The 19,350-nt window shown below is 38.9% G+C and overlaps 1 protein-coding gene across 6 annotated transcripts in view; it reads left to right on the top strand.

Annotated features, from left to right (window-relative positions):
* Positions 1-19,350, top strand: part of FREM1 (FRAS1 related extracellular matrix 1) — a 189,892-nt gene that overhangs the window by 37,484 nt on the left and 133,058 nt on the right. For all 6 annotated transcript variants that reach the window (XM_075209793.1, XM_075209801.1, XM_075209811.1 and 3 more), the window contains exons 3-6: positions 939-1,033; positions 2,716-3,017; positions 5,257-5,456; positions 17,315-17,638. In XM_075209793.1, coding sequence (XP_075065894.1) covers positions 939-1,033; positions 2,716-3,017; positions 5,257-5,456; positions 17,315-17,638 — 921 coding nt within the window. The remainder of the gene's footprint in view (positions 1-938; positions 1,034-2,715; positions 3,018-5,256; positions 5,457-17,314; positions 17,639-19,350) is intronic.

Raw genomic sequence — 19,350 nt, 5'->3', positions numbered from 1 at the left:
CTGGGCTGGGGGGCAGGAGAGCAAATGCCCCCCGAGCCAGTCTCATTGTGAACTACCTTGGGCTGGGTCACTGGACTAACTGAATTTTTTTTCCATTAAAATAGGCTGCCGAGTCGAGTCTTGCCCCTCGGGCTAAAATTTGCCAGTCCTCCCCTGCACATTCTTATATCACAGTAACAATATCTCAGAAAACACAGTGTTTGTCAATAAGTGTTTATATAATTCTCAGTAAAAATATTTTCAAGAGTAGGCAGCCCAGCCTCTTATATGTATAAATCTAAGGAATGAGTGAGACATCAGTACACCTATTTACTGAAATGCCTTCAAATTGCCAGTGTAGTAACATTAACTGACCTGCATAAAGGTGCTGGAACAGCTTTTACACTTTCACAAACTTATATGGCAGCAGTGTCTGACAAGATACATTGCTGACCCCTGCTGGCCGGACAGATGTATGTTTGTTTGTTTTTTGTTTGTTAAACACCCACAGTTACCTTTTTCTGTATGTATCCCCTTAAGTTATTCTGTTTTCATAAGGTGGTGTCTTGCAATCTCCACATATAATATATGATACGAAAATCACTACATATAATAATCAGAAAATCACCATATATATAATATTTGATCAGTCCATATATCCACAAAATCGTCTGCCTTTAGTAATGGTTCTCTTGCACACAACTACTTCTACTCAAACCTCCCACGACACACAAGGAAGATAAAATATACAAACAAAGATGTCAGCATATTTACTCTGCTTATCCGGCTTTTTAACATGTACAACTTTGATATCCCAGGGATTGTAGTAGAACCGACTTCCTGTGCTTATTTTAAATTATCCATAAATTATTTTAATTGTTTTAAAAAAGTAGAATAAAGATAATTTATACAGATTGTCCTTATTGTTGGTTAACAGTTATATGCATCACTTTGCACAGGTATTTGACTGTCATTTTCTGGCTAATGAAGTACAGTATATTCACAATGGCTGCCCTATTTTACATGAAGACGAAGTTATGCTCCGGCTTTACAGGTCAGTTCTGTTTCTGGATTTATGGAAAATAAAAGTAGTATTATAAATAAAAATTAATACTTTGAAACAAATATACTATAAAGTATTTATACCAGTACTGACAGCAATAGGTAGTATTGCAATACATTGATAAAAGTGAAGGTGCTAACGGTATCTTTTTCAGATGCCACCTTTTGTGGACTATACCAACATTCCTGACAATGCAAGCCATAGTTGCCTACTGTATCTGAATATATGGAGGACTCCTGGATTATTGGTCGACCTTTCGAATTGTCGAGGGTGCAGACAATTCTTCCTGAAGGCTGCTCCCTGCCCTGCAAAGTGGGCAGGAACATTTCATAATGAAGCAAATCACGTCAGGGGCTGGCTGGCTGGCGAATGATAGTACAGGAGCCAAGATTTGGCTCAGCAGCCTACTAGGAATATTTTAAAGGAAAGAATGATGCAGATAGCACAGGGACCCAGCCCAAGGTAGCCCACTATGAGACCGGCCCAGCGGTCAAATGCCCCCCAGCCCAGTCAGCCCCTGAATCACATCAACATGTCCCATCCATCTTAGTAAACAGTGAGTGAGCGTGGGGCATGATGATGTCATTTGTGTTTTATACACCCTTCCCTGCTCCCTTGATGACATACATTACATCATCAAGGCCCTGCCCCCAGAAGGAAGGTATGAAAAGTAGGTTAGTAGGATGCAATTTATCAATCCATTAGAAAATTGTAGAACAATACTCTGCATTTTCATGAACATTGGTGTAGACCATACTTGCCAGGTAACAAGCGCAGGATAGGGAATGGAGAATTCCCCCCCCCCCCCCCGCTATGAAATTCCAAAATTCATGGCATTGCATAGTGGGGGGCGGGAATTTGTAACACTAATAATACCAAGACCCGGGAGAACTTCCTGAATTTTAGGAACTTTCCAAAAATCCCAGGAGAGAAGTATGGTGTAGACTGAAAAATATCTGCTTTCTAGACGTAGGTGCCCTTTGTAAAAAGGGAGTATGTGTGATGTAACATACAGCATTATTTCAACTAGCTTAAGAGAGACTGGTGTAATTAGAGGTCATTTTTCCAACGTAAACACAGGCTCACACACCTGGACTGTTTCCTGGACACAGGTATATTTTTTATACTTTTTCATATATATTCTTCTCATGGTACATAGAAATGAAAATCCTTCATAGTCACTAATAGATACACTGTGCATTTACCACTGGGTTAATCATTTCCATGGCATTGCCAATAACTATTAACTAATTCCATGTATTTCAATTTAAATACTGCTTCTCACCATGCCTGCCACAGTGGGTGTAGGAAGCGATATAACATTGGATACCCACTACTGGTAGCATTATTTGTGCTCTAAAAACGAAAACAAATCCCGTCTACTCTGCTTTTATATCTCCCCAATTCCTTTCTTACCTTAGCCTGTGAGATTCCAGCAATCCACATGGAACAATGCCCAAATTCACCAGTCCAAGTAAAAATATATTATTGATATAATAATCTCAGTAGAGGCACTGGGTATAGAACTGAACTTAACAATGATTGATGGAGAAAAAAATAAACAGGCATATAGAGAATTTTTATGCTTATCCATTTTTAAATAAAATCATGTTATCAGTTCTCAAGAAATGTATTGTTGTTCCTTTATAAATCTACCTGTTCTATTTACACAGGTTTACAGAAAATGAAACCTTCACAGAACACTTTATATTAAGGGTGAAGTTAGTGGAACCAGACTGCAACATTATTCAATATGGACCTAAGAACCTGGAAGTGACAGAATTCTATGGTGTATCAAATCCTATTGACAAGAACATACTGACCTTTGACTATGAAAAAAGAATCAATCTGGAATGCACTGTTCGAGTGTCGTCATTGGAATCTCACTTGCCAGTTCATGGTCAGCTCGTCACTGGAGATCCCGTGAAGGAGTCGCCACGTGGAGATCACCCACATAGCATCTTCAGTGGAGCCAGTGAGTTTCTTTAATAAGCAATACACATGTAGTGTTCAGTTGTAGAAACATTGCACAACATACATGTACAAACATACAGATAACTTTGTTGGCACTTGCAGCAGTATTTCTATTTTTGTGATTCCATCACATTGTGTTGCTTATGTTATGAGGTGAAATTGATAACTTTTAACTGATATGACTTGCTCAAGTTCTGACTAGGACACATACAGAGTGTCTACTTCCTGCCTGCTTAGAGGGGGGGAAACTATTTTGTGGGCTGAAGCCAGTGGTGGAAGTAGGGGTGTATACAGTGTCATACCGCCACTTCTCCTACTGCTTTATAGGAAAACTATCAAATTCAATTAACATACATTAACCTTACATTTTTCATATCATACCGCCACTTCTGAATTTCCACTTTGACCACTGGCTGAACCTATATATACGTGAGAATGTAGCCTATCAATTCACTAGAAATTAGTGACATCACATCGGTGCTGTTGCTAGTTCCTGGTGACTTGCTAGGCTGAATATTAGTTCATCCCAATAAATTACTTTATCCAATATGTGTAAGAAGCACTTTAATATAAAAGTGATATTATAGAAATATGGTTAGTGAGGTGATCTATGTAGATGTTAGGATAATGAATAGTGGCTGTTAAATTTGTTGGATCAATTTTTTGGTATAGAATTTGGATGGAGTATTACATTTAATCTGATATGGCTGTATAGGGTCAGGGCCGGATTCAATAGGCTGGTGTTGTAACTCCACTTTTTGAACAATATCAAATTCTTGTAAAAAAAACAAAAAAACTTATATTTTAGTAGTTTTAATTTTATTTTCTTGGAATGCAACTTACCGTATTTTTCGCTCCATAAGACGCACTTTTCCCCCCCAAAAAAGTGGGGAAAAAAGTGTGTGCGTCTTATGGAGCGAATACTAAAAAAAAGCCTTGTACAGAAAACCTGGTTGCCGTGGGGACGCTCCTGATGTCACAGGATTTCCGGTTTCTGCATTCCTCCGTGGAACGCATGCAAAGTTCTCCGCTTGCACATCCAGTTCCACATGTCTTATGAGCTCCACCGCTAGCCGACTAGTTGCTTACCATTCAAGTTGTTTCCGGATCCTACATCTCGATCAGGTACCTCAAGTGTTACCATACCGTGGTCTGGACTATCGTGAACCACCAGGTATAGTGGTTTTTCTTTTAAAGCATCTCCTTCTATTATGAATGGACATTCTGCAACATATGGACTGTAGTTATCTAGGTCCCTACCATATAATCGATCTATTCCCGCTGGTATAGGATTAAATTAGTGCCATTTACTTGGACATTTTGCCGATTGATTGACATGCACCAATTATATGGTGTCAAATGCACTGTTTATTTATTTATCTGCTTGTGTGACCATTTATTTTATTAAATCTTTGTTTTTATTGGTTGCTTTTATGTCATATCACATCCCAATTGCATTTTGATTGTTTACAAGTGGAAATTGAGCGCAATACTTTTTATTATGCATCTTCTATCTATAACTGTCATTCAGACCTATTTTATAACTGACTAATATTTTGAGTTTTATTACTATTAATTATCAAAATGAAGAATAGAAATATAATTGACAGGGCATAGCAGTTTAGTACTGCTTTTGTAAATCACATTTGCAATAATTTTGCACTAGAAACACCCCTGTTTGCTTTTAAATATTTTGCTGTCATACAGTCATGGGCAAAAATTTTGGTTTTTACAAAGTTTGCTTGAGTGTCCCCACGGCAACCAGGTATTCTCGATTAAGGATCTGTACAAGACTTTATTATTGCTATTCATTCAAACACATGGACTGACACCTCATAGCCATATTAGCAGTGCCATTTGGTTCAGAATATTTGAGATTTGAGATTTGGTTCAGAATATTTTTTTCCCTGTTTTCCTCCTCTAAAAACTAGGTGCGTCTTATGGTCAGGTGCGTCTTATGGAGCGAAAAATACGGTATATGGAAATTTGAATTAATTGGTCACCTATGCAATCCTTTCTATTAATAGAATAGTAGAGATGAGTAAGAGTAGAACTATGAAATTGTAATTAAGAATGTATTAATGTATCCATATTAGATTTAAATTACATAGTAAATTCTTCAAATTAGTTTAGATAAATGCTTAACTAAATTGTATTTAAAATATATTAAAATTATTTTTAGTGATGTATTGTGTCCCCTATAAAAATGTCATGAAAATAATGGTATATTGTCTTTCCAGACCAGAAACCAAGCCCTTTATGTAAGAGTGGAGGCTGTATTCCAGGGCTGAATAAGCTGAAGACTGTCATAAAAACCAGCTGTGAGGAGTTTCTTCGAATGGGTATTAGGTATCAGCATCTAGAACCTCCAACACCAAACATTGATTACATCAGTATCAGATTGGACCTAACTGACACCCGAAGCAGAGCATTTTACAAGGTACCGTGCGTCACAGAACATTGACCAATAACATATGAAGATAAAATATTATTAATTTATGAGAAATGGTGTATAGTCTGTTGACATGCCAGCTCTACTATTGACATCCTGTGCCTACCCCTGTTTTGATGCTAATAAAAAAAAAAAAAATCCAAATTTTTGCTATACATTAACATTTATGGACACACTATATATCATTTTACATATCATAGTTGTGACTCACAACCATGATATGTAAAATAATATATAGTGTGTCCATAAATGTTAATGTATAGCAAAAAATAGGATTTTTTTTTTTTTTTTATTAGCATCAAAACATAGGTAGGCACAGGATGTCAATAGTAGAGCTGGCATGTCAACATTACATTATATTATGGCTGGCCCAATAGATTCTCTGTATTTTCACAGCGCATATATAAGCAACAGCCCCAAATTGCAGGCACAATTTGCATTAGTTAAAAATGCGATAATTGTAATCATATGCAAAACTTTTTTAAGATGAAGTCTATGTGGATTAAAATCTTAAAATTAATTGTATCTTAGAACTCAATATTATGCTCCCTGATAAAAACCTTAATACATATGTTCATAATAGATTTCTGCAATTTATACTTATGGCCACAAGTAAACATATTGCAAGTGAGTTTAAAAAAACAACCATATCCTACAACTCAGTCATAAGTAAAAATAGATTACAGAAACACTACCTATATTTAACAAGATATGGGAGCTATGGCATACTTGCCTACTTTCAGTAGGCGACGTCCGGGAGAGGGGCGGGACTAATGGGTGGGAGAGGGCAGGGCGCCTCTAATCGCGTTATTTTGGCCCCTCGCCCACGAGTAAAATCACGTTTTGTCTCGGGGGGCGGGGCCAAAATGACGCTATTCTCTGTGAATCGCGTCATTTTGACAAGGGAGTTCTGGGATGCGGGAGAAATGCCAGCTCTCGCGGGAGCCCGGGAGACTGACCCGAATTTCGGGAGTCTCCCGGACTTTTCGGGAGAGTTGGCAAGTATGAACTATGGCAGTCCATAAAAACTCAATCCCTTCTACGGCTTTCAATCAGGCATGAACCCTGCAGGGTTATAGCTTATTTCAAACTCTGCCTGCACAGTATAAATATTAGTCCTTGTGTTTTTGTTATGTGTATAATTGTTTGATTGTTTATGTTTTTCTTTTTATGTTTTCTTTAAATATTTCATAATATGACAAGTAAATGCCACCAGCACTTTATCTGTTTGAAAATATTTTTAAAAAAATGGGCTAAGATAAAACATAGCTGTATGAAATGTATCAGTGCAGCTGTGGAGTATAGAAAATATTAAAAAGCGGCTATTAACAGTTGCAGCTATTTAATCTTAAAAAGAACCACACAACGTTGTCGTACAAAAGGTAATCTACGAAAAATTGATTAAGGGTATCCAGCACAATAAATTTATTTTTTACTTTTAAACGGTATCATGCTAGATCCGTATTGTTTTTCTATATCTTTTCTCATATTCACACTGAGAGAGTGTACCTGGGAGGAATATTCATCAACATTAAAGAGGGAAGATAAAGATCCCAAGTAAACTGATACTACGCCTTTTCCAATTTATGCTCTAGTAAGTGTTATCATTGAAGGGGTTTGTGTGGTGAAGAACCAACCAACTTAACACATTGGAATTTATCTACCTGAGCACTGATTTTAAATAGATTGTCGTGTCAAGTTGAATCACATAAGAGAGATACTGTGGTAGAACAAATTATATGGATTGAATCACATTTTCATATTTCTGTATTATTATAGTTTAAACGTTGTAAGACTATGTTGTATCTTTATTTATTTTTTTCACATGCTATTTATCACTTTGGATAAACATGGATGGGAAGATTATATAGCAGAGACACATGGATGCATCCATCAATCGCATAGATGTATATTTTTTTATATTTATATTTTTGTTTTATGTACACATCTTTATTCAGTGAGGTAACACAATTATTGGTTTTTGATATCCCATTAACATTTATTGTGCATATTGAGATATGTGTATACAAACAGTGGCGCTGGCAGGCACGGGCTGGCAAAGGTCAGCCCCGGGGGGGGGGGCGCACAGGCGGCTGCATCACATGACACGCAATGCGGCCGCATCGCGTGTCATGTGATGCGACCGCCTGTGCGCTGACGTGGCCGCATCGCATGTCTTGTGATGCGGCCGCTTGTAATCTCAATGAAATATAGTAATCAACGGGGTAGCGGCCGGCCCAAACAGCTGTCAGACGGAGCGGCCCGAGGGGGCGATGCCCCCCTACCCCCCAGCCCAGCCCTACTGGGCGCTAGATACCCTTAATCAATTTTTAACAGCTGTGGAGTAGTCTGCAAGCCACACTGTCCAATGATGAATCCGTGGAGCTTGTGAGATGCTACATCTGCTGATGATAAGTGGTATTGCAGAAGCTGCACTTTTTTCCTTAATATCTCAAGTTCTATTTCTTGTCTAGGATAAATTCCATAGCCCTGTAGTTCCACCACAACTCATAAAAAGGCTTATGTAACCAAAAAAGAAATTTAAAATTAAAATGGCAATACTGGAAAAATAAACTAATGTGACTTTAGACAGGTAAGCTATGTGTGCCAAGCACATGCATTTATAGATAATTATGAATTATATCTTATTTTTTCTGTGCAATATCAGGTAATAAATATAACGGTATAACTTTTATTTGATATTATTGGTAGTGATGCTCGAAGTCTCTATATATAATTTCTCAAACAAATTAGTGCAAACAGAAAAATAACTTGCCAGAATTTCTCAAATTTATGACCAATTAAGAAAATCCAATAAAATCGACTCTCTTCGTTCATGTTTTAGTCGTTTTGACGATGTTGAAGGCTGTTCAATTATATTAGAGTTGGTTTGCACTCATGTTCAAGCTAAAATGGCGACCCCGAATGTTTACAGCAGTGTTCACAGTTTAATTATAAAAAAATGAATCATGATTTTTCACATTTAAAAGTATTTTTAATAGTATATAAAAATAAAAAGATAGTTAAAAAACATTAATTTTGAGTCACTTTGTGATTGTACCATGAACATGTTTGTGGCCATCAAGCCGATGAAACTCGATCAACTTTCTAACCGGTTGTACATTTTCCAGCATCTCTAATAATTGGTAATGTGTATTTTCATGAAAGTGCTGCTGTAAATGTGTATACTGCTTGTTTTGGTAACCCTTAGCAGCCAATTATATACTTGCTGTGACTAGTATCGTTTCAGTTGGGCAAATGAAAATAAATATGTATTTGGTTGCTGTGTATTTGATTTATTGCACCAAGTTAATGCACCAGCTCTTAAGAACAAAACGTAGAGAAAATGTAATATGCTTACCAGTCAATGGTTTAAAAAAACAGTAAATATTATTTAAATGCATATGAACTCTTGTCATTGAATGCATTGCAAATAGTTTGTTGTTTGTTTTCTTATATATTGCCGGACAATTGTACACCTGTCACTTACATTAGCCATCCAGATGGTGCTTTGTTAAATATTCGCTAGAGTCCATAAAAAATATGTGTATGTCATATATACATAACAGGGATATATTTTTTCAATCTTTTCAAAATACAAAATATAATGCAAATTAGTAATAAAATTAGTAATATAATAAATACAATGTACATATTACAATTATTGAGATAATATTATGAATCAATGTTAGTTTCTGGAGGGACGATAGTCTAAATCTCAGCTTTATGTGCAGAGCATACTGTGTATGTTGGAAACACCTTAATTGTTGCCTGTTAATGAACACCTAATGTATTTCCATTTAGTAATTCTGAACCAGTGTGTAATGGCACCAGACTGGATGTGTTATGATCATTTATACAAAGAAATAGATTAAATACTTATTGGTATACACAAATAAACTATATAAATAATTTCAGTATTTTAGTGTGTCATGTATCATGGGGCACCTGTGTTGACATGTTTATCGCAACATCAAAAGGCGTGAGAATCATTGATTTAGAGGCTAGGGTACATGTGATTTTTAATTGTTTTAAAATATTTGGAGCGTCAATACTTACTATCCTTAATATTAATAGGAACAACTGTTCTAGGCTTTTCTTGTATTCAAAGACATTTTAAGTGACATTGTCTTATAAATATAAGGGATGGTTGTTTATTGAAAGCAATTGACAATTCAGAAAGTGTAACTATTAAGATTATGACCACACATATACAGGGCTTTTTTTGTCATAGAACTCACAGAACTGAGTTCCGGCACCTTTTTTCAACTGATTTTCTAAGTTTAAAAAGCAACTTTTGAACACATGACGTTTGGTCCACGTGGACTTGCATCGCCCTGTTGAGTGTAGCAGGTCGGCGCAAAATCATTAAACCGATGCATGCGGGCTACTTGCGTGTGGAGTCCGATGCATGCATGTTATGTTTTGTTACACAACTGACGTGTGTGGGTGTGTGTATAGTGATTGACTTGATGTGAGTTCCGGCACCTTTTTTCTTGCAAAAAATGCACTGCACACACACACATATATATATATATACATACATATATATTAGGGATGTGCACCGGCGACTTTTGAGGTCTCGTGTTTTGTGTTTTGGATCCGGATTTTCTTGATGTTTTGGGTTCGGATTTGTTTTGCAAAACACCCGCCGAAAGGTTTTGGTTCGGATTTAAGGTTTTGAATTCGGATTTTTTTTAAAAAAAAACTAAAAAGTGTAAAAATCAAGTTTTTGGGCTTATTTTTACTCCTACGCTATTATTAACCTCAATAACATTCAATAACAATAATTTCCACTAATTTAAAGGCTATTCTGAACACCTAACACCTCACAATTTTATCTATTTTTTAGTACAAAACGTTGCAATGAGGTATCTTTCTGGACTGCGTAGAGGAGTGTTCCCCACAATATAATTAAAAACCCATCAACTGGTCTGAATTACACCCAAAAATAGTATCTGGACTGCGTAGAGGACTGGCCACTGGCCACCACAATATAATATATAGAAAACCTTCAACAGGTCTGCATTACACCCAAAAATAGTATCTGGACTGCGTAGAGTAGTGGGCACTGGGCACCACAATAAAAAATATATAGAAAACCTTCAACAGGTCTGCATTACACCCAAAAATAGTATCTGGACTGCGTAGAGGACTGGCCACTGGCCACCACAATATAATATATAGAAAACCTTCAACAGGTCTGAATTACACCCAAAAATAGTATCTGGACTGCGTAGAGTAGTGGGCACTGGGCACCACAATAAAAAATATATAGAAAACCTTCAACAGGTCTGAATTACACCCAAAAATAGTATCTGGACTGCGTAGAGGACTGGCCACTGGCCACCACAATATAATATATAGAAAACCTTCAACAGGTCTGAATTACACCCAAAAATAGTATCTGGACTGCGTAGAGGACTGGCCACTGGCCACCACAATAAAATATATAAAAAACCTTCAACAGGTCTGCATTACACTGCACATACGGCTGCTCCTCCATCCTCTCCATCATATACATGTTGTTTTTGATAATGTCAGTGCATTTTGAATATTTTTCAATTTGCCCCACAACACTGAATGTACTTTATCTATGATACGCATCTATCTTTCTTGACTGCGTAGTGTGGTGGCCCCGGTGCACAATTTGGTACCGAGGCCACAATATAATTAAAAAACCCTCCACGGGTCAGAATTCCACCAAAAAAGGGTATGGACTGCGTAGTGTGGTGTGCCCGGAACACAATTTTTTACAGCGCCAACAATATAATTAAAAAATTGGGCATCAACTGTCACCGTTGTTTAATATCTGATACACCTAAATATGGACTGCACAGTGGAGTGGCCCCGGTAGTAAATTTGGTACCAGGGCCACAATACCTCCTCCAACTTCCAAGTGTAGTGTTTATAAAGACAGACAGTGTCGAAGTGTTATTAGTTGACTTTCTTAACCCTAAAATTGTCCCTGTTGCAAATATTCGTGCAATGGAGAGTTACTTTTTCATTGAAAGACTCAAGCTTTCAAGTGTAGTGTTTATAAAATATAAACAACAATACAGTAGTTTTAGAGCACGTCAATACCTCTTGTTTTAAATTATGACAGGGCATTTTACTTTTGGTTTAATTTCTTGAATTTGTTTAAATTTGGTTTTACTTTTTGAACATGGCAAACGACTGTTGATTGGTCATATAATGCAAAAAAAAAAGTTCCAAGATGGAATTGTCCTTGGGCCATCACACCCACCCTTATGTTGTTGAAATAGGACATGCACACTTTAACAAACCAATCATTTCAGCGACAGGGCCTACCAAACAACTTTGGTTGAAATGATTGGTTTGTTTGGGCCCCCACACCAAAAAAGCTATTCCTCTCTCCCTGTACAGACTAAACAGGCTCTACTGAGGCAAGATGTCGTCCTCATCCTCAACCTCTGATTCCTCTCCCCCTACAGTGTGTACTTCCTCCTCATCACACATTATCAATTCGTCCCCGCTGGACTCCACAACCACAGGTCCCTCTGTACTATCTGGAGGGCAGTGCTGTACTTCATTGAGGAATTGATTATTCATTTTTATAAACATTATTTTTTCAATGTTATGAGGAAGCAACCTCCTTCGCCGCTCACTGACCAGGTTCCCCGCTGCACTAAAAACTCTTTCCGAGTACACACTGGAGGGGGGACAACTCAGGTAAAATAGAGCCAGTTTGTACAGGGGCTTCCAAACTGCCTTTTTTTCCTGCCAGTAACAATATGGACTGTCTGACATGTCTACTTGAATGGTGTCAGCAAAGTAATCATCCACAATTTTTTCTATTGTGACAGCATCCAATGCAGTGAGAGTAGACATGTCTGCAATGGTTGGCAGGTCCTTCAATCCGAACCAGATGTTATCAGCATCCCCGCCAGCGCCTCTTTTAGGAAAACTGAGCTTTTTCCTCGCAGCTATAGATGTGGAAGAAAATGAGGGTGGAGCTGTTGGCATGTCACGGTCCTCTTCAGAGGACAATCTCCTGACCAGCAGGTCTTTGCACCGCTGAAGACTTGTGTCCGCCGGAAACAGAGACACAACATACGCTTTAAACCGAGGATCAAGCACGGTGGCCAGAATGTATTCCTCTGACTTTAAAAGAGTGACCACCCTCGGATCCTGGCAAAGCGTACGAAGGGCTACATCCACAAGAGCTACATGCTTGGTGTAATCGCAATGGCTTACCAGCTCCTCCCTCACTTTCTCCAGCTGCTTCTGCAACAGCCTGATCAGGGGAATGACCTGACTCAAGCTGGCAGTGTCGGAACTGACTTCTCGTGTGGCAAGTTCAAAGAACCTTGCACAACATGGAAATCAGTCTCCACTGCGCTTGACTGAGGCGCATCCCCACTCCTTTGCCTATGTCGTAGGTGGCTGTGTAGGCCTGAATGGCCTTTTGCTGCTCCTCCATCCTCTGCAGCATATAGAGGGTGGAGTTCCAGCGCGTCACAACCTCTTGTTTGAGGTGATGGCAGGGCAGGTTCATGCTTTTTTGATGTGCCTCTAGTCTGCGGTAGGCACTGGCTGAATGCCGAAAGTGTCCAGCAATTTTGCGCGCCACCGCAAGCATCTCCTGCACACCCCTGTCACTCTTGAGGTAATGCTGCACCACCAAATTAATGGTGTGGGCAAAACATGGGACGTGCTGGAAATTGCACATATTTAATGCCCGCACAATGTTACTGGCATTGTCTGACACCACAAATCCCCATGAGAGTCTAAGTGGGGTAAGCCACTTGGAGATAATTTCCCTCAGTTTCTCTAATATGTTGTCAGCATTGTAATACACAATGTTGCCTGCCTTTGCACGAGCAGCCATTTTGTAGATGCTGCTTCTGATGCAGCTGTTGCTGTTGCTGCGGAAGGGGATGCATCTACCCAGTGGGCTGTCACAGTCATATAGTCCTTCGTTTGCCCAGAACCACTTGTCCACATGTCCGTGGTTAAGTGGACAGTGGGTACAACCGCATTTTTTAGAGCACTGAGGACACTTGATCGTACTTCTCTGTACATTTTTGGTATCGCCTGCCTAGTGAAGTGGAATCTCGACGGGATTTGGTACCGGGGACACAATACCTCCATCAACCCTCTAAATCCCACTCCACTGATGGCAGACACCAGGCGCACGTCTAACACCAACATTGCAGTTACAGCCGCAGTTATACGCTTTGCAATAGGGTGACTACTATCGTATTTTGTGGTCATGGCAAACGACTGTTGGATGGTCAATTGTTTTGTGAAAGACTTAGCGGTCTTACGACTTCCCCTCTGGGAAGATGACCGACTAACAGCAGCAACTGCAGCAGTGGCAGTATTAGGCGTACCGCTGCAGAATTCCTCGGATGAATCCCGTATTGAGGAGGACCCAGTCTGGCTGCTGACTTGGGCTGCAGGACTGAATCTGATGGAGATTGTGGAGGAAGTTGACGAGGAGGGTGTTGCTGGTGTGTATCCAACTGGACCACGGGATTTAGGTGTCCATGTACCGATAAGGGTCCTAGCCCCAGTTCCTGAACTGACCACTGAACTATGAAGGTTATTCAGGTGACATATAAGGGAGGATGTTCCTAGGTGGGTAAGATCCTTACCCCTGCTTATTTGAGCTTTACATAAGCTACATATGGCCATACATTGGTTGTCTGGATTTGGATAAAAATAACTCCAGACCGAAGAGGTGCATTTTTTGGTCTTCTGACCAGGCATGACGATGGGCTTTTTCATCCCATGGACATCAGCTGTTTCCCCCCCTGGTGCCTCATTTACAATAACCACATCACCATCCTCATTATCAAGTTCCTCCACAGCGCCAGCTACATCATCAATAGGCTCCTCCCGAGCCACCTCTTCCCGTACAGTGATGAGAAGGTCAGGCTTGACAACCACCAACACCCTTGGACTCGCCTTGGGGATTTGTGATAATTTCTCTTTAGAAGGCAGAGTTGTTTGCTGTTTTGTTGCTGACAGCATAACTCTCTTCAATTTTTTGTAGCGGGGGGGAGGAGGAGGAGGGCTAAGATCCGTGGGTGAAGCTGAACCACTAGTCATGAACACTGGCCAGGGCCTAAGCCGTTCCTTGCCACTCCGTGTCGTAAATGGCATATTGGCAACTTTACGTTTCTCCTCAGATGATTTTAAGTTTCTCTTTTTGCTACTTTTTCTTAACTTGGGCTTTTTGGATTTTACATGCCCGGTACTACGAGATTGGGCATCGGGCTTGGAAGACGACGTTAAGGGCATTTCATCGTCTATGTCATGACTAGTGGCAGCAGCTTCAGCATTAAGAGGAAGTGGGTCTTGATCTTTCCCTACTTTATCCTCCAAATTTTTGGTCTCCATTATATGTAGCACAAGATACCGCAGAATGTGTGAACTTGGTAATATTGCAGTACCAATGGACTTATACTGCTGGATTGGTTTTGCAAATTTGGTTATAATTATTATTTTTTTTAATTTTTTTATTTTAATTTTTTTTACTACTTTTTTTTTATTTTTTAAAAACTTGGGAATAATGGGGAAATAACTATGCCCTTAGAAGCACAGAGCACAGGACACAGCACCACTGGACTGATACTGCAGAATGTGTGAACTTTGTAATATTGCAGTACCACTGGACTTTTACTGCTGAATGTGTGAACTTGGTAATATTGCAGTACCAATGGGCTTATACTGCTGGATTGGTTGTGCAAATTTTGTTGTAATTAAAAGAAAATTAAATTAGTTTTTTGTATTTTTTTAAATAACTTTTTTTTATTTTTTTAAACACTTGGGAATATTGGGGAAATAACTATGCCCTTAGAAGCACAGAGCACAGGACACAGCACCACTGGACTGAACAGGACACAGCACAGGACCCAGCAGCACTACTGAACTCAGCAGGACAGAGCACAGGACACAGCACCACTGGACTGAGCACAGCACAGCACAGCACAGCACTGAACTGAACAGAACTGAACAGCACGAGATATAGCAGGACAGAGGACCACCTAACACACCCTCCCTCTACCCTGATCAATGCCCGAGTGAAGATGGCGGCGACTAGCGGGGAATTTATAGGATCCGAGTATCGCGAGATCCGACAACGGGATTATGAGTCAGAGCCTCAGTTTCAGATTTGAATTTGGCGCCAATACCCGGATCTGTCTCGGATCCGACTCGGATCGGCAACGTTCGGGTGGGCTCGGATTTCAGAAATCCCAGTGCGATCATCTCTAATATATATATATATATATATATATATATATATATATATATATATGTATATATATATATATATATATATATATATATACAAGTTAATACTCATGCATTATAGTCAAATCAAGCTACTTAAGGTGTTAAAAAGGTTCTTGTCATACATTTGGGCCTAGCCCAGGCCTCCTCAGGGGAAGAGCGTTACTTCCCGACGCAAGCGCCCTTTTTTAACGTGGTTTTGTCCACATGTCACCACCTCATCATTTTTCTCCATCACTTTTATATAGTAGATATATATATATATATATATATATATATATATATATATATAAATATGTGTGTGTATATATGTATGCACACACAGGCTACCAGATCCATCAAAGCACGTATCTGCCATTTTTGAGCGTATCTTATGCAAACTCACTCTGCGCATGACCAGATTTGAGACATATGGGCGTGAACGCAGCTCCGTCTTTGAATGCAAAGGACACTTACTACGACCTACAATTTTGGGGAGTGAATAGGACGGGGAAGGGGCGTTTTTCCATAGTCACTGTGCCAAACTCAAGCGCACACAGCCACGTTCAAATCCAGCTCTGGCCATCTCAAAATTGCTTGATTTTCTGCCATATCTCTTGCTTCAGCTACAGGGCTAAGTCCTGATCAGTAGTGATGACAGTCTCGCATGTATGCTATAACATGTATTTGTAATCAGGAGCAACTGTATAAATTTATTGTATGCTAGTAGACATTGAGAACATCCTAATAAATGTATTTCATGGTTGGAAAAAAAAACTTTTTTTAAAAAAAAAAAATGTTTTATCATTAATGCCTATATTATTAACAGGTGATATTAATTCAGTATTTTTTTTTCTTTTGAGTTCTTTTGTGAATTTATAATCACATAGATATTGAACATATCCTGCAGTGTCTTATGTAGCAGACACCCTATTTCAACAGCACACGTATCTTGAGATCCATGCCTTGATGAATTCGGGAGTGCAAAAAGCCACAAATCAAAATACGTGCATTTAATACTAAATGCAGATTGCACTCAGTATGCGTGCCTTTCTGAATCAAGCCCAGGCTGTTTAACATTCTGTTTTCCCACAAGTCAATAATACAGTATTATAGCAACCTTTGTGTGATTCACAGTATGGATTCAAGAGGGCCAAGTGACTGGACCTTATATATGAAAGAATTTTTGTGGCCCAAAGAAACAGCCATAGATTCTTCAGTATAACTTATTGGGCTTGTGATCATAGTTACAACATACAGTATATGTGGACCTTTTCACAGAAGGACTTGGACAGAACTAGCTTAGACCTTAGAGTTGCTCTTGCATTATAAAATAATATTGTTTATATATAATAATTACTTATACAACTCAGCTGTCCTGAATGAGTGTTCAAAGTGTAATACATATGTATATTAAATAAGAGCATCACAATATGCAGTAGAGCTAGATATAGAATGCAGGAGCTTTTGAGATTAAGTGAGTTGTTTAAACTCTTAAAAGGATAAATGTTCATAGTAATTGAATTGTTTCTTAATTACATTAGCCTGATCTTTTTCATTCTAAAGTATATTACAATTGTGAAATACACTTGTAACTTTTTCAGTCAGAACGTGCTTGGATTCCAGTCCACATTCGGGATGCGATGCCCAATCAGATCCCCAAAGCCGCATTCATGTCAATGTTTATTTTAGAAGTGGATCAGTTCATTCTCACTCCACTGACCACAGCAGCACTGGATGCAGAGGACAGTGAAACGAGCAAACCTCTACTTATCTTCAACATTACAGACCCTCCACGTGAAGGATTCATTACAAACCTCAATGATCACACCAAGCCCATTACGTCCTTCACTTGGAAAGATCTTAATGAGATGCTCATAGCATATCAGCCACCAAACAGTAGTCACATTGGAAGAAGAAATTTGGAGGTAAATAAACAGTTGTATAATCTCTGTAAATGGGATTAGGTTAATTTAATGTTCGTGAAATTGTGTTAAATCCTAATATCTTTTTATGAAATATGTTTTAATATTTTTAAGATTACAAGGGCTTAGTTGGGACGGAAACATGCACACATCTGTGTGAGTATCTGTCAGTGTCATTCTCTTTATTTAGCTCTGTACACACAGTTCTGTAACCTTGTTGGGATAAAGTGAGGTTTCCAAGTGATTAGTCATCCCAAAATGTTATCTACATAGACATATTTTTTTGTTAAATTGGATAAAGCAGTTTCTACACATTAACAGACATGATAGATGGGAGGCCATCATTAAAGCCTAGCTATAGTATAGAGCTCAATTTTTCATCGAAAAGTTTCCATATACTTTACTGAAGAGTACTATTACTGGAACATCTGTCTTACCAGAAAGCAAAGGGCAAATATTGCAGTTTGTGGTCCCAGTTTTTACTGTGTATAAACTTTTTATTACAAGTTCTATTATGGTTAACAAGCAGAAGTATACAACATTTGTACACATATAAAAATATAACATTTGTAACAGTAACATGTAATCTGGTTTAATAATAAAGTACATAGTGTCTATTTAACCAGTTTGGTGCAAATAAACATGTTAGAATGAACCGTTGTTTCACTTTGACCACAATCATTAATGAAAGGAGTGAAACAGACATATTCAATATACAGCATGAAGGGCCCACGGGGGGAATGCAATGGTAGGGGCCCATAAAACAGCGTGTTTGCAGCTGCACAGTGGCATGTCCAGCTGCCAGAGAGATGTGGCCAGCCCGAAAGGGGCAAAAGGAAAAGAGCAGTGATCCTTCTTTCTTTCGGCAAATGCTTGATTTCTAAAGGGGGTTCCACAATACACTGCCATAACCATCACCTATTGGCAATTATAGCCAGAGCAAGACAGTTGCTCTCCAACCCTTCCCATCTATTTTAAATACACAGGCAATACTATGAACAGCACTGTTAGGTGCACGCAGCTCATACTTTATGAGCAGAGCAGCATGAAGCAGGACATTGCTCCCATTTCAAGGACAGTTGGGAGCTAAGTCCTGACTAAGCAGGACAGTCATCCATAATCAGGACAATTGGCAGATTGTCCTGCTTTCTCATACCTGTCTTTCCAGCTTTCACTATCTGCAGCTGGTATATGCAACCCAGTTGCTACTTTTCCAGATCCTGAAACGTTGGGGTCTTGTTTGGATAAGGGAAAAGATACATGAAATATAGAAAGCCTAGCAATGAGTGAACACTCTAAGCCTCCCTCATACCAACCCCAACATTAAATCAGTAGCACCCGCGTTTAATAAATAGGCCTCCCTACCTACAGCCAGCCATACCATTAAATTAATTACATTCACAATAAAAAGACCTCCCCAACTTGCCCTGATGTTATATAAATAGCACTCACATTTAATAAATACACCCATTTTCCCCAAACAATTCAGAATTTAAATTATTTGTATTCACACTTAACAAGACTTCCTTCTCCCCAAACTCAGCATCACTTTCAATAATTTGCCCCTACACCACACTGACATTAAATAAATAGTCAATTCACCCCACCTGAGTTAATAGGTACTACCATGACCACTCATGTTAAATTAAATAGACCCCAGCATCACCTGACTAATAAATTAATATCTCCCACCCACTGTTATATGACTATTCCTC

This window comes from Mixophyes fleayi, chromosome 1 (genome assembly GCF_038048845.1).
Source record: "Mixophyes fleayi isolate aMixFle1 chromosome 1, aMixFle1.hap1, whole genome shotgun sequence".
Taxonomy (NCBI): Eukaryota; Metazoa; Chordata; class Amphibia; order Anura; family Limnodynastidae; genus Mixophyes; species Mixophyes fleayi.
This window is presented reverse-complemented; position numbering and strand designations above follow the sequence as displayed.